This window comes from Nyctereutes procyonoides, unplaced genomic scaffold (assembly GCF_905146905.1).
Source record: "Nyctereutes procyonoides isolate TBG_1078 unplaced genomic scaffold, NYPRO_anot_genome, whole genome shotgun sequence".
NCBI lineage: Eukaryota > Metazoa > Chordata > Mammalia > Carnivora > Canidae > Nyctereutes > Nyctereutes procyonoides.
In genome coordinates, this window is record NW_026575137.1 from 3803800 (window position 1) to 3821111 (window position 17312).

Consider the following 17312-nt stretch of genomic DNA (forward strand, 5'->3'; position numbering starts at 1 on the left):
TTTTTCTCCACTTTAAATATTTGGCATTAATGGTGTGTAATGATTGATGATTTACATTTATACAGTACAACTTTTCAGACTACCCACACTTATATCCTACAAGTAATGAAATCCATATTGTCTTGTTCCATTTTGAACTTTGAGAATACATTATTCTTTTATAAAACTGTATAATTATTTCTATATTATGGAATTCATCCCGGAAATTCTGTTTAAACTATGCTCTTGACCTATGTCTGAACTCCTTAAATGTACTTATTTACTGGTTGTGCATTCGAAAGATAGCATGCACTCACCTTTTTGCAGACAAAGTCACCAGGCAAATAAACAGTGGATTTCAATCTTAGCAGCATGTCATAAATCATCTGTGTATCACAACCCTAAAGAAAAAAATAACAAAGAGAAAAATAGTTCTTACAGATACAGCTACAAAGACAACATTCCAAACAATTTTAAAATGACATGAAAATAGAGAGTAATAAAAGTCGTCTGTATTAACACTAAAATATTAATTGCCAATGGATATGGACTTGTTTTGACCCAAAATTTGGAAAAAAAAAAACCTACAGTGTGAAAGCAAGACTTTGGATCCTGGTCAAACAGATTTGGGTTTTAATCTTGTTTCTACTGCCTATTACTATGGAATCTTTTCTAGTCTGTTAAATGGGAGTAAAAAGGGTATATTTCAGAACAGTAAAATTTTACTTATGTAGAACTTAACATAATGCTTAATGATAGCTATTAATGATTATGGTAATATCATAGTGATAATAAATTATTAGTATTAAGACTGACCGACATCAAAATAAAAATCTGAATATTTTCTTTTTTATAACTTCTTTCATACTATTGTTAAATATTATTTAACTTTCTAAGCTTGTATGTTTTTCTTCACCAACTTATTTATTATCTTCTTTTTTTTTCTAAAGATTTTGTTTATTTATTCATGAGAGACAGAGAGAGAGAGGCAGAGACACAGGCAAAGGGAGAAGCAGGCTCCATGCAAGGAGCCCGATGTGGGATTCGACCCCAGGAATCCAGGATCATACCCTGAGCCAAAGGCAGGCGCTCAACCACTAAGCCACTCAGGCGTCCCTATTTATTATCTTCTTAAAGGCAGTGTAACTGTACATAATAGATACAAAAGCAACATCTGTTGAGTGAATGATGTTCATATCCACTTTAATAGTGTAAGAGACACATCTGATTTATTAGAATATATGCATATATTTGTGTTGTGCCTAAAGAATTATAATTTATCTAAAAAAAGAATTATAATTTGTCTATATGAAAGGCTAAAGAAAAATTGATAGATGCTTCAAAAATGTCACTTTACATAGTGGTTTTGCATATTTTGCTTTCACCAAGTATTTTTACTTTTCTCTCAGAGCTGCTCACATGTAGCTGCTTTCCTTTTGTGGTTGGTCCGGCCTACCCCTTAGGGGAATTATTATTTTGTGGAAAACTAATCATGGTCAGTAGCAGAGGAAGGAGGAGGAGATGCAAAGGGCGTGCTCCCAATTTGTGGATTGAATAATCATTCTTTCAGCAATCACCAGTTTTTCAAAATGATTTCAGTTAACAAACACTTGACCTAGATCCATCTGAAATTTAGACTTCAGGGTTGCTTGACTGATAAGGAAAGTTAATAATTTATGATTGAAGTATCTTCACATAGCCATTGGTGAGGAGCATTCAAATAAAATTGAAGTTAGGATTTAAAAAATTTATGTGAGAAAGTACAGCTTTTGGTTATCCAGGATAGAAAAAAAAGGCCAAGGCTGACAGAAATACCTTCTTAATACAGCCCAACAAATATTGATAAAAAGCTGCTGTGAGCAAGCCTTTGTACATGGCCTTGGAGCTATGAAAGATGAAAGAGAGTAAGCTAGTTGGGATGATGTTTTAAGTAAACAGGCTGTAATTGATGGTAGAAGTGAATCATGTCATAAGACATTCCAGGTAAACATCCATAATACTTTTGAGAGGAGGGGTAGTTAATACTTCCTCAGAGTGGGGACAGGAGAGAGGGGGAGCATCAAGAAATTGCTCATGTGGATAACACAATTTGAGTCAGTTGAAGATGAGAATGATTTGTATTTGCAGAAACATAGAAAGATCCTTTTAGGTATAGGGAGATTTACCTTTTCTTTCCTTGTTATGTATTTGTTCTGTGCAAGGGATGTGAATTTTATTTATATTTGTTTCATTTTTACCATGTTTTACCATGTCATTTTACCATAGGTTGCCATATTTACTAAAGCAAATGATAAACATTAATTTCTTTCTAAAAATTGTGGTTATTTTTAGTAAAAATTGTCTAAATATATGGCTCATGTGTTTGATTTCTTTCTTTTTTTTTAGATTTTATTTGAGAGAGAGAGAGAGAGAGAGAATGAGTGTAGGTGTGAGCAAGCAGACTCCCATGCTGAGATTGAAGCAGGGCTCCATCTTATGACCCTGAGATCATGACTCTAGCTGAACTCAAAAGTGGGGTGTTTAATTGACTGAGCCACCCAGGCACTCCATCATGTGCCTGATTTCTGTTAAAGCTGTCATTAGTTCAGAGTAATTTCAGTTTGGAAACTGGTATTCTGATCACTCAGACTCTTAGAAAAAACACAAATAAACTTTGTGTTCATCTTAGAATCTTCCCCACTAAAGAAAGTTCATGTTCTTGATGTTTTAGAGAAAACGTACTAGAAATATACTTGGAAGTTCTTAAGCATAAACATGTTTGGAATATCATTATAATAAAGCTAGCTCTCAATCATTCATAACCATGGAGAAGAATAACACTTTAAATGATCAGAAACAGAAGATCTTTTTAAAAATTATTTATTTATTTATTCATGAGAGACACACAGAGAGAGAGGCAGAGACACAAGCTGAGGGAGAAGCAGGCTCCATGCAGGGAGCCCGATGTGGGACTCGATCCTGGGAGTCCAGGATCATGCCCTGGGCCGAAAGCAGATGCTATAACCACTGAGCCACCCAGGCATCCCAGAAACAGAAGATCTAAAAAAAAAAAAAAAAAAAAAAAAACACTTTTCTTGTGCATTTTGATTTTTTTTGGCATTAATTTTTACAAACCTAATTATAATTTGTAGGCCTAAATAATTTTTCATTTCTTGAACAATTCCTATTGGAATGAACTTTGATGAAAATTCCCAGTTGTATTAAATTGTATTCATAGGAGTTATTAATGATTTTAAATGTTTTCTTATGACCATAATTCTTGTTCTATAAATGCACAGAGATGTGTGTGGCAGTATTGTTTTCAGTACTGAAAAAATCGGAAACAACATAATGTCAATCTGTGGACAGATAAAAATATTGAAGATTTTCAGGCTGGAATACCATAGAGTGGTTAAAGTAAGTAAATCAGATCTTTCTCTGTATGACTGAACTTGACAAAAAATTGGGCTGCACACAAAGCAAGCTATAGAATATATTCAATATGACTCTAGCTATGAAAACACTACACAAAATAGTCATTGATGTTTGCATAGGTATAAAGTAAAATAAAAATGAGGACTGGAAGGATACTCTTGAAATCATCTTAGTGGCCACCTCTGCAGAGGGTGGGAGAATGGAACTGGGGAGAAGAACTGATGAGATGTCAGCTTGACTTTTATTAATTTTAATCAAAATAAAGTAAAACACACATCCCAAGATCATTCGTAGGAAAAGAATGCCCTTTGAGGAGGAACACATTTCATCTTTTCTCTTCTATCCTTCAGGTTAGTTCACTGGCAGAAAGCACTAATAAAGGAAACTCAATCCATGAAAGTGCTAGACCAAGCTAGGAGATGAGCTCTAAAATAGATAAGCAAACAATTATTGCTTTCCTCAGTAGAAATGTGCAAGTGCTTACATGAATAACTTTTAGCTTATAGCTTGGATTTCTGCAGAGAAAAACATCTGAACTGTTATAAATATGAATTTTTATTAACATATTTGCATAAAATATGTATCAATTTATGTAAATGGAACATAGCAGCTGTATGTAATGAAAATTTAGTTTAAATTTTATCAATTAAGTGATTCTGTCCCCTAACTGCTTTATGGACAGGTGCCATTGGCCTTGGGGCAGCTCTGATAAAGAACTATGTCTTTCTCATCCTTACTTAGGCTTAGTAAATAAAATTTGCATTTTGCAGTTGTTATTATAGTTTATGTGTCTGACAATTATTTCTGCCCCATCCCTGAAAATTATTAATTTTTTGAGATACACTTTGCTCCATTATTGTGTGACTAAAAAGAATTACAAACCAGGGCTAGTGTTTTTTCTTTGTAATGCAGCTCCATTTCTTTTATAAAGGCCATTTGGAAATTTTCTGATTTACAGAAAGTCAGAGCACAGTCATTATTTCATAAATGTCTTTAATATAAAGTGAGAGTGCATAAGTATCAACATTAACATTATATTAATAACATTTGTATTAAATTTTATTATTTTCTTATCTTTACCTGTTTTATTATTTCAACCTTCCTGTGATGCTTGGCACTGATTAATATGTTAACACTCCTGGTTTTTAGATGAGGTATGGAAGCTCAGAAGGTCTACTGACTACTTCCCTAAGGTCACACATGCAATAGATGCCAGGGAAAGGGAATCACCAGAGTGTGTGTGTGTTGTCTTTTAAATCTACATTCTGAACAACTGAGCACAAGATCTGTGTATTACTCACTTCTGTACCTTCAATGTCTCACCACTGTTTGGGGCATGCTAGGCACTAAATAAATATGTGCTGATGTATAAAATGAAGCTGTTAGAGATTATTCCATTTTCAATGATGGGAAATTTAGTGCTATGTAAATGTGTATTACATACTTGAATAAAGATTTTGGAGATTTGAATGGAGTCAGGAAAAATTCTATTTTTATGTATCTATTTATTTTATTATTATTATTTTTAGAGATTTATTTATTTGGGAGAGAGAGAGAGAGAGCACGTGAGCCAGGGGAGCTGGAAAGAGAGACTCTCAAGCAGACTCTCTGCTGAGCATGGACCCTGACAAGGTGTGGAGGTGGGATGGGGGTGGAGTGGCAGGTTCCATCCTACAACCCATGAGATCATGATCTGAGCTGAAGTAGAGTTGGTTGCTCAACTGACAGAGACACCCAGGGGCCCCTCTATTTTTTTTATTTTATTCAAAACATAGCATATAGATTAGATGGTAATTCCTGTACTCAGAAAGTTCTTTCAAAAACGCCAGGCTCTGAGGGCACTTGAGTGGCTCAGTTAAGCATCTGCCTTTGGCTTGGTTTATGATCCTGGAGTCCTGGGGTAAAGCCCCAAGTCAGTCTCCCTGCTCAGCGAGGAGTCTGGCTCTCCCTCTGCCCCATGTTCCCCCCTTGTGTTTTCTCTTGCTTGCTCTGCTCTCTCAAATAAATAAATAAATAAATAAATAAATAAATAAATAAATCTTAAAAAAAATGCCAAGCTCTGAACACAAATCAAAAGCTGGTAAAATTTATTTTTGGACCTTCTCAGTCCTATAGGATTTCTCCATTTCTAGGCTTATTCCTGCTTAAGTTCTTTGAAACAGAACTTAAGATATTATCAGTAACATAACTCACCATGACTTTAAGTTTCTCTTAAGTCTAAACAATAAGTTTTCATGGTTTTTCCCAATTCAGCCTTATTTATTTTTTTAATTTATTTTAAAAGGAAACGCTTTATCTCATCTTAAACTCCATTCCTATTAAGCAAGTGATGGGTGATATGTGTAGAGCAGGGAATTCTGAATCCAGTTGCCCATGCTATTGACTATGCCAGTCATGTTACTTAGTAGCTGTTGGGAGTGGCAAAGTCAGATGTGATAAATGATTTGCAAGTTACTATGTCATTTCTTATTGAGTTCTAAGTGATGTCAGACCCAACCCTATGTTCAATATTTGCAAACATTAGTAAAAGTCATCTCCATCAAGCTTTCCTAGAGAACTGACAATAATTCTATTTTCTAGGAGCTTCAATATCACATAGTCAAAGGAGGGAAGTCACAAGTTAAATGACACCCTGTGGATTAATCTAATCCTCATCTTGAAAGTGAGTTCAAGCAGGGCCACCTGAAGAACCTGATTTTACCAGTGTAGAAACTCCTGTGTGATTGAATCAGTTTTATTTTTCAGTTAGTAATATGGTAATAATAACAACAGAATTTACTATGTGGCAGGTATTGATATAAACACTTTATATGTTTTGAGTCACATAATCACCACACAATCAAGGATACTATAATTTAGAATTTCCTTGCCTTAATGGGAGGCATTGGAGAGCAGGGACCACATGGGTGCCATATCTGGAGTGCCCAATTAGTACTTTAGACAGAGATACTGTGCAGAGCGTGTAGCTGAATGGAGTTCATCTAGGTCATAAACTCATGGTTCAAAATACTTTAAAAAGTCTAGCAACAATACCTTATTACTTATAACACCAGGGTAAAAATAAAGTTAATAAAAATGAAATGTAGTAAGTCTTACTGTAACACTCTGATTTGAAACTTTTCAGAGAAAATATGTGATGGCATATCTGATTAGGGTGTTACTGCTGGGGGATCCATGTGTGATTGGTAGAAATAATTATGTCATTTCCATTCCATTCCTGACTCAATCTGTCGCTCTCATAATCTGTCAACCCCACCCTGCATCTTGCTACCACTGAAGTCAAACAAAGCCTTCCCAGGCTTCACTTGCCACATAATCACAATGAGTCATGAGTCCCAGTGAGTTGTCCTATTCAGGATCTGTTCTGAATTTTTACTAGAACAGCAAATAGTGAGAAACACTGTGCTTCGCTTGACAGATTAGTGGTGCCTACAATCTCATTTTGGTATCTCTGGATCCCTGATTTTCTCTACTTAAGCTCTTTTTCAATTTCTAAGGGATGAGATTTAAATTCAGACCACTAGGTGGCAGAATAAAACTTTTATTACATTCTCTCCTATTTTTGGTAATTTAGTGGTAGAGGCAAAATGTGATTTCCCTAGCATTTGATTTGATAAAAGATATTTAAAAATTGAAATAAAAATAATAAAACATCAGAAAGTAGAAAAAAGTGCCCAATCTTATAGAAATGAATTGTTCCTTATTAGCTTAATACTTGAGCTTGGGCTGTAACAATACGCAATCTGCAAGGAAGAGAGCCATTTTTTTTGTGGAAAAAAATGTAAAATATTATAATACGACTATTCATCTCTAAGCTCTTTAGAAGCTCTGATAACCCCATGTAGAAGCAGCAAATCTTACTAATTAATCACAATTGATAGGAACAAAACTTTAGTTAAATCCCATGATTCTAATTCTACTTGCTTTGACTGAGAGAGAAAAGAACCATCAGATTCTTTTTCTTGGTAGGAGAGTAGCAAAGCCTGTGTGAATTTAGGTTTCTGGGTGTGAAACTGATGTGCTAATACTATTTGTGTGAAAACTGATAAAGAATGGCTTTGAGCTACCATTGTTTTGTGACCCTAGAAAACTTCTCTGGTTCCTCCATTCATCCATATAGGGTTGGTGGGGAATTGAAATATAGCATCATAGAGTGGTTGAATTCATAGACTGTGGAGTAAGAAAAACCTGTGCTCAAACCCTGTCCCATTGCTTGGAGATCTAGGCCTCAGCCAAGTAAGTAGTTTGCACTTTCTGTAAAATGAGGATACTAATAAAACTTCTGTTAGAGGTTTTCTGTGAGAATTCATTGAGAGAAGGTATTGAAGCAGATAAAACAGTGTAATACATAGTAAGAATAATAATAAACAGCAGCTATTATTATTTTTGAGGAGACACATGTATCGATTTTCCAATTTGGCATTAGCAATAGCTTGGTTTCACCTTTGACTTAATTATATTTCAATCAGCTCTGACAGTACTTGGGGGCTGTAATGGTTAATTTTGTGTCAACTTTGCTAGGTATTATTTAGTCTTCTTATTTAGTCAAACATAAGTCTAAATGTTACTGTGAGGGTATTTTTAGATGATGTTAATATTTAAATTATTAGACCTTGAGTAAAGCATGGAAACATTCCATTATGTGGGTGGGCTTTATCCAATCAGCCGAAGGCCTTAAGACAAAAAACCCTGAAGTCCTCTGAGGAAGAGAGAATTATGTTTCCAGACTGCCTTTGGACTTAAGCTGCAACATGAACTCTTCTCAGAGTCTCCAGGTCTACTGGTTTGCCCTGTAGGTTTTGAACTTGCTAGCCCCGATGATTACATCAGCCAATTTCTTAAAACAAATCTCTCTATCTATGTGCATATCTTATTATTTCTATTTCTTTGGAGTCTCCTGACTAATGTAGAGGCCATGTAGGAATTAGGTATAACAAGGTTTATGGTGACAGTGTTAGGATTAAAGGATTAAGGACAGTAGGACATTGTTCATATTATAATTTATGATACTCCAGCATTATTTACTTTTGCTAAAGCATTACAACAGTCACTGTTCCACTAATATATAAACAAATTTCACAAGACTAAAAGGAAAGGAATAAAGCACATTGTGCTTTTAATGTTTTTATTTATTTTTATTTATATTTTTTTCTTTATTTATTTATGATAGTCACACACAGAGAGAGAGAGGCAGAGACACAGGCAGAGGGAGAAGCAGGCTCCATGCACCGGGAGCCCGACGTGGGATTCGATCCCGGGTCTCCAGGATCGCGCCCTGGGCCAAAGGCAGGCGCCAAACCACTGCGCCACACAGGGATCCCTATTTTTATTTTTAAATTAAAAAAAATATTGATTTATTTGAGAGAGAAAGTGAGCAAGAGTGGGGGGAGCAGGGGGAAGGGTAGATAGAAAGGGAGAACCAGACTTCCCCACTGAGTAGGGACCCCAATGCAGGGCTTGAGTCCATGACTCCAGGGTCTTGACCTGAGCCGAAGGCAGATGCTTAACCAACTGAGCCACCCAGGAACCCTTAAATTTTTTTTTTTTAAGATGTCTTCATTATTTATTTATTTATTTTTTAGAGAAGGAGTGCACACATGAGTGGGGGGAGGGACAGAAGGAGAGGGAGAGAGAATCTCAAGCTGACTCCCTACTGAGCACAGGGCCCAATGTGGGGCTTGATCTCATGACCGATGAGATCATGACCTTAGCTGAAACTAAGAGTTGGCCACTCAACTGACTGAGCCACACAGGCATCCCCCACAACATTTTTTTTTTTAAGACTTATTTGTTTTTTACTGATAGGGAACAGTTGCAGTTTTTAAAAAATCTGAATATAATACAAAATTATAGCAACAGGTATATGCCTTTTGTAAAAACTGAAGCAAGGTTATTTAGCATAGAATTATTCTCGGGTCCTGCATTGCAAACTAACTTTACTATATCTGTATCCATTCTTAAGTTTACAAAATAGAGAAAAGTCTTTGTGAAATTTTTGCCTGAAGGCCTAGGAGACAAACCTAAAATCCTCTTTAGGGCATCTTAAAAATAAATCTTTGTAAGTTAAATGATTTTTTAAGTACTTTCTATTTCTCCTAATCCTGAAGATTAGGAAGACACAAATATGCCTACCAGCCTCCAATCTTGGTGCCAGATCTCTCTCTTTTTTTTTCTGTCTCTTTCTCTCTCTCATCCTGTCAGACTGCCTTTTAAAGATATGGAAGATTCATTTTCAGGAAGAATTCAAGATATGGAGGTTTTTGACACTTGAGTCATCCTTCTTTGTTACCATTGGATATTCTGGTCTATTCAGTGTAGCTCCATTTCTTGTCTTTGCAAAACTGAAATGTACACTTTGAGTTTCCTCCTTTCCAGCTTCCTTTGCCTATAGAATTGGCCCCACACTACATAGCCTGGCTTCAACTGACCTTTCTAGATTTATCTTTGGTTATCACCCCATGCTCTGGTCATAAAAAATTTCTCATTCTGTGAACAGGTTATAATTTCCCACATGAAGCCTCCACCTTCTCACCCTGTAGACTCCTAAGCATCCTTTGGGCATACATGCTTCAGATGTTCCCTCCATTGTGCCTGAGTGCATAGGCGACACTCTGTGAATGTATGTAACTGGTTCAGAAGCAACACAAAAGTTAATTGTGTATAATTTATGAGGTAAGGGTGTAGTATCACTATTTGGCCTATTTTCTCCTTAAGAAAAATAATAAATATGTATAAACTACCAAGACTACCTTCACAAAAATAAATTTAGAAAGGTTCCATACCTACTTATTTTCTACTTCATTCACCTTTAGAAAAAAAATAACTTTTTAATGTAATGGGAAATGGGTTCTCTCTGGAAGAAAATGTATTTTTAATGGACATGCCAGAAGAGAATGAATCTAAGTTTATAAACAACATTAGCAAGATGTGAAGATTTAACCTTTTTCCTCAATCAGATGTTGGTGATTTTATGGTTTTAAAAAATATATGTAAAAACGCCGGGAGGGCCCGAGACAGCGAGGACGCTCCTGCCCCGAGCTGAGCAGATCAGCGGCCCCGCCCCGGAGCCTCCAGGCCCTGCGGACGGAGAGCCGAGAGCCGAGAGCCCCGAGCCCCGTAGTTCCTGCGGAGGCTGAATCCAGGCTTCCAGAGTTGCCATAGCAACTGCGGCTGTTCCTCCTGGGGCCCCACGGGGTAAACAACCCCCGCTGAGCCCTGCAGCAGGCAGGGGCAGAGCAGCTCCCCCAAGTGCTAACACCTGAAAATCAGCGCAACAGGCCCCTCCCCCAGAAGACCAGCTAGAGGGACCAGTGATACTCCCCCGTGTTCCAATACAACTTGTTTTTGGCCACTCTGCACTGAGCAAAATGACTAGAAGGAAAACCTCACCTCAAAAGAAAGAATCAGAAACAGCCCTCTCTCCCACAGAGCTACAAAATCTGGATTACACTTCAATGTCAGAAAGCCAATTCAGAAGCACTATTCTACAGCTACTGGTGGCTCTAGAAAAAAGCATTAAGGACTCACGAGACTTCATGACTGCAGAATTTAGATCCAATCAGGCAGAAATTAAAAATCAATTGAATGAGATGCAATCCAAACTAGAAGTCCTAACGACGAGGGTTAACGAGGTGGAAGAACGAGTGAGTGACATAGAAGACAAGTTAATGGCAAAGAGGGAAACTGAGGAAAAAAGAGACAATCAATTAAGGGACCATGAAGACAGATTAAGGCAAATAAATGACAGTCTGAGGAAGAAAAACCTACGTTTAATTGGGGTTCCCGAGGGCGCCGAAAGGGACAGAGGGCCAGAATATGTATTTGAACAAATCCTAGCTGAAAACTTTCCCAATCTGGGAAGGGAAACAGGCATTCAGATCCAGGAAATAGAGAGATCCCCCCCTAAAATCAATAAAAACCATTCAACACCTCGACATCTAATAGTGAAGCTTGCAAATTCCAAAGATAAAGAGAAGATCCTTAAAGCAGCAAGAGACAAGAAGTCCCTGACTTTCATGGGGAGGAATATTAGGGTAACAGCAGACCTCTCCACAGAGACCTGGCAGGCCAGAAAGGGCTGGCAGGATATATTCAGGGTCCTAAATGAGAAGAACATGCAACCAAGAATACTTTATCCAGCAAGGCTCTCATTCAAAATGGAAGGAGAGATAAAGAGCTTCCAAGACAGGCAGGAACTGAAAGAATATGTGACCTCCAAACCAGCTCTGCAAGAAATTTTAAGGGGGACTCTTAAAACTCTCCTTTAAGAAGAAGTTCAGTGGAACAATCCACAAAAACAAGGACTAAATAGATATCATGATGACACTAAACTCATATCTGTCAATAGTAACTCTGAACGTGAATGGGCTTAATGACCCCATCAAAAGGCGCAGGGTTTCAGACTGGATAAAAAAGCAGGACCCATCTATTTGCTGTCTACAAGAGACTCATTTTAGACAGAAGGACACCTACAACCTGAAAATAAAAGGTTGGAGAACCATTTACCATTCAAATGGTTCTCAAAATATACCCTAAAAACTATAGAACACTTCTGAAAGAAATTGAGGAAGACACAAAGAGATGGAAAAATATTCCATGCTCATGGATTGGCAGAATTAATATTGTGAAAATGTCAATGTTACCCAGGGCAATTTACACATATAATGCAATCCCTATCAAAATACCATGGACTTTCTTCAGAGACTTAGAACAAATTATTTTAAGATTTGTGTGGAATCAGAAAAGACCCCAAACAGCCAGGGGAATTTTAAAAAAGAAAACCATATATGGGGGCATCACAATGCCAGATTTCAGGTTGTACTACAAAGCTGTGTTCATCAAGACAGTGTGGTACTGGCACAAAAACAGACATATAGATCAATGGAACAGAACAGAGAACCCAGAAGTGGACCCTGAACTTTATGGTCAACTAATATTCGATAAAGGAGGAAAGACGATCCACTGGAAGAAAGACAGTCTCTTCAATAAATGGTGCTGGGAAAATTGGACATCCACATGCAGAAGAATGAAACTGGACCACTCTCTTGCACCATACACAAAGATAAACTCAAAATAGATGAAAGATCTAAATGTGAGACAAGATTCCATCAAAATCCCAGAGGAGAACTCAGGCAACACCCTTTTTGAACTTGGCCACAGTAACCGGAGAAGGACAAACAGTGTATGTTCTCATTCATTTGGGGAATATGAACAATAGTGAAAGGGAATATAAGGGAAGGGAGAAGAAATGTGTGAGAAATATCAGAAAGGGAGACAGAACATAAAGACTTCTAACTCTGGGAAATGAACTAGGGGTGGTGGAGGGGGAGGAGGGCGGGGGGTGGGGGTGAATGGGTGACGGGCACTGAGGGGTACACTTGACGGGATGAGCACTGGGTGTTATTCTGTATGTTGGTAAATTGAACACCAATAAAAATTAATTTATAAAATTAAAAAAAAAAGTAAAATAAAATCCCTTTCAATAAAAAAAAATATATGTAAAAACAAAGGAGAAAACTGAGGCTAAAAACTGATAACTTCCCAAATTAGAGATAATCCCATAAAATCATTGGTATATAATTTAAAGCCTTTTTTTTTAAGAGAACGAATTGTGTTCTTTATTTTCAATTAAGCTGTCATTAAGGTGCAGTTTTATAACATTTAAAAAATACTGTGAAAATAATTTAGATTTGTGGTTTTCATACTTTTTTTGAGCATGCCCTGTAGTAACACAGGTATTTACAGAGCTCAGTACACACATAAATATGTATATGTGCATTTAAAAATAAATAATAGAAACAAACTTTTCATAATATGATACCTACCCTTGTAAGTGTACACTTACCCTTGTAAGTGTACTCTGATATTTTCTCTTCTATTTTATGTGCTGGTTGTGACCTACTTAATTGAACTCATGACCCCCTAATGGATTACAATGTGCAGTTTGAACACCATTTATCTGGGGCGTCTGGGTGGCTAAGTGGTTGGGCATCTGCCTTTGGCTCAGGTCATGATTCCCAGGGTCCTGGGGTCGGTCCGGCATCAGGCTCCCTGTGGGGAACCTGCTTCTCCCTCTTTGACTATGTCTCTGCCTCTCTTTCATGAATACTTAAATAAAAATCTTAAAAAAAAAAAGAAAACCGTTTATCTAGTTGAACCTGCTAAATAACGGTGGGATTTCTCTCCCAGTCTCCCTGATAGATCAGAAAACTGTGTACACTATTCCATTATGCTTCTACTTCACCGAAGCTTCTAGTGGGACTCCCACTAGAAATTAGGAATTACTTCCAATTAGAAGACTACTTTCATATAATCTCTAGGAGTTGACCCCAGTGTATCTTCCCCTCTCTACTTTCCTCTACCCTTCATTCCTCTCCCCTCTCCTCCTCTCCCTCCCTTCTTTCCTAAGCAGCTATCCTATGTCTAAAAGTGTGCTGTGTCTAGTGAGTATCAAGACTGTTAGAACCAAACCTTCTTCTCTAGGAGGTTTTACTTGTGTAGAGAGTCTCCAGGTCACAAATGGGGTTTATAGTTGAATGTTATTTTGCTGGACAATACAGAGTAAGTCTCATTCCTTGCCCATATAACCAACTTTAATATATGAACTTCTGCTCCTCTTGAATTTATTTTTTCCCATAACCAAATATCCTTAACATCTACACGTTTTCTTTGATGCCATTCTTTTCTAAGTGGAAGAATAATTTATATGAAGTAAAATATATATATTTTAAGAGAAGTTGTATCAATTTTGACAAATGCATACACTGTAATTTCCTTAGCAAGACAAAAAAAAAAACCTTCTATCACCCCATGAGGTCCCTTTATGCCTTTTCCTAGTCAATATCTTAATTCCCACTTCCCACTAGAAGCAATCATTGATTTGATTTGTATTATCATAAAATAATTGTATTTATAAGATTGTCTTTTTACTATTTCCTTGGTCCACTATTCAGCTCCTATCTTACCTGCTTCGCTTAGCTACCTTGCAAAAGTTCTTAAAACTGATTATTTGCAATGTGATATGTTAATCCAGATGTATTTGAAATAATCAAGAAAACCAAATTATGTTAAAATTTAGGGCATTATAATACATAACTGTTTATTCATATAGAGTTTGAAGTCATCAAAAACATCCAGGTATTAAAAATACTGTGACTCTTTTTGTATTTGTAATATTTCAATTTTAGACCTAAGTTTAGAAATTGCTTTTATGCTGTTGAAATTAATCTTGACTTTACTTATTGTTTATTCAGTTATTTTTAAGTTTTGTAATCTTTTTTTTTTTATTCCAGAATTAAAATTTTATTTGGAAAATTAAAATTCTTGCTTCTGGGATACATTTTTTTTATTTTATAAATTAATTTTTATTGGTGTTCAATTTACCAACATACAGAATAACACCCAGTGCTCATCCCGTCAAGTGTACCCCTCAGTGCCCGTCACCCATTCACCCCCACCCCCCGCCCTCCTCCCCCTCCACCACCCCTAGTTCATTTCCCAGAGTTAGAAGTCTTTATGTTCTGTCTCCCTTTCTGATATTTCTCACACATTTCTTCTCCCTTCCCTTATATTCCCTTTCACTATTGTTCATATTCCCCAAATGAATGAGAACATACACTGTTTGTCCTTCTCCGGTTACTGTGGCCAAGTTCAAAAAGGGTGTTGCCTGAGTTCTCCTCTGGGATTTTGATGGAATCTTGTCTCACATTTAGATCTTTCATCTATTTTGAGTTTATCTTTGTGTATGGTGCAAGAGAGTGGTCCAGTTTCATTCTTCTGCATGTGGATGTCCAATTTTCCCAGCACCATTTATTGAAGAGACTGTCTTTCTTCCAGTGGATCGTCTTTCCTCCTTTATCGAATATTAGTTGACCATAAAGTTCAGGGTCCACTTCTGGGTTCTCTGTTCTGTTCCATTGATCTATATGTCTGTTTTTGTGCCAGTACCACACTGTCTTGATGAACACAGCTTTGTAGTACAACCTGAAATCTGGCATTTTGATGCCCCCAGATATGGTTTTCTTTTTTTAAAATTCCCCTGGCTGTTTGGGGTCTTTTCTGATTCCACACAAATCTTAAAATAATTTGTTCTAAGTCTCTGAAGAAAGTCCATGGTATTTTGATAGGGATTGCATTATACGTGTAAATTGCCCTGGGTAACATTGACATTTTCACAATATTAATTCTGCCAATCCATGAGCATGGAATATTTTTCCATCTCTTTGTGTCTTCCTCAATTTCTTTCAGAAGTGTTCTATAGTTTTTAGGGTATATTTTGAGAACCATTTGAATGGTAAATGGTTCTCCAACCTTTTATTTTCAGGTTGTAGGTGTCCTTCTGTCTAAAATGAGTCTCTTGTAGACAGCAAATAGATGGGTCCTGCTTTTTTATCCAGTCTGAAACCCTGCGCCTTTTGATGGGGTCATTAAGCCCATTCACGTTCAGAGTTACTATTGACAGATATGAGTTTAGTGTCATCATGATATCTATTTAGTCCTTGTTTTTGTGGATTGTTCCACTGAACTTCTTCTTAAAGGGGAGTTTTAAGAGTCCCCCTTAAAATTTCTTGCAGAGCTGGTTTGGAGGTCACATAATCTTTCAGTTCCTGCCTGTCTTGGAAGCTCTTTATCTCTCCTTCCATTTTGAATGAGAGCCTTGCTGGATAAAGTATTCTTGGTTGCATGTTCTTCTCATTTAGGACCCTGAATATATCCTGCCAGCCCTTTCTGGCCTGCCAGGTCTCTGTGGAGAGGTCTGCTGTTACCCTAATACTCCTCCCCATAAAAGTCAGGGATTTCTTGTCTCTTGCTGCTTTAAGGATCTTCTCTTTATCTTTGGAATTTGCAAGCTTCACTATTAGATGTCGAGGTGTTGAATGGTTTTTATTGATTTTAGGGGGGGATCTCTCTATTTCCTGGATCTGAATGCCTGTTTCCCTTCCCAGATTGGGAAAGTTTTCAGCTAGGATTTGTTCAAATACATATTCTGGCCCTCTGTCCCTTTCGGCGCCCTCGGGAACCCCAATTAAACGTAGGTTTTTCTTCCTCAGACTGTCATTTATTTGCCTTAATCTGTCTTCATGGTCCCTTAATTGTCTGTCTCTTTTTTCCTCAGTTTCCCTCTTTGCCATCAACTTGTCTTCTATGTCACTCACTCGTTCTTCCACCACGTTAACCCTCGTCGTTAGGACTTCTAGTTTGGATTGCATCTCATTCAATTGATTTTTAATTTCTGCCTGATTGGATCTAAATTCTGCAGTCATGAAGTCTCGTGAGTCCTTAATGCTTTTTTCTAGAGCCACCAGTAGCTGTAGAATAGTGCTTCTGAATTGGCTTTCTGACATTGAAGTGTAATCCAGATTTTGTAACTCTGTGGGAAAGAGGGCTGTTTCTGATTCTTTCTTTTGAAGTGAGGTTTTCCTTCTAGTCATTTTGCTCAGTGCAGAGTGGCCAGAAACAAGTTGTATTGGAACACGGGGGAGTATCACTGGTCCGTCCAGCTGGTCTTCTGGGGGAGGGGCCTGCTGTGCTGATTTTTAGGTGTCAGCACTTGGGGGAGCTGCTCTGCCCCTGCCTGCTGCAGGGCTCAGCGGGGGTTGTTTACCCCGTGGGACCCAGGGAGGAACAGCCGCAGTTGCTATGGCAACTCTGGAAGCCTGGATTCAGCCTCCGCAGGAACTACGGGGCTCGGGGCTCTCGGCTCTCCGTCCGCAGGGCCTGGAGGCTCCGGGGCGGGGCCGCTGATCTGCTCAGCTCGGGGCAGGAGCGTCCTTGCTGTCCTGGGCCCTCCCGGCCTCTGCCTGTCCCAGGGGGAGGCCGGATCCTGGGCTGTGTCCCGGCGCCCTGTGCTCCGGGGCCTGCGCTGTTGGATTTGCGCTCCCGCCCTGCAGCTCCCTCCCTGGAGCCGCTCCCGAGCCCCT

General features: G+C 37.9%; 1 protein-coding gene across 1 annotated transcript in view; it reads right to left on the bottom strand.

The window, feature by feature from the left end:
• Positions 1 to 17312, bottom strand: part of CNGB3 (cyclic nucleotide gated channel subunit beta 3) — a 162675-nt gene that overhangs the window by 36588 nt on the left and 108775 nt on the right. The window contains exon 14 of the mRNA XM_055303427.1: positions 297 to 380. Coding sequence (XP_055159402.1) covers positions 297 to 380 — 84 coding nt within the window. The remainder of the gene's footprint in view (positions 1 to 296; positions 381 to 17312) is intronic.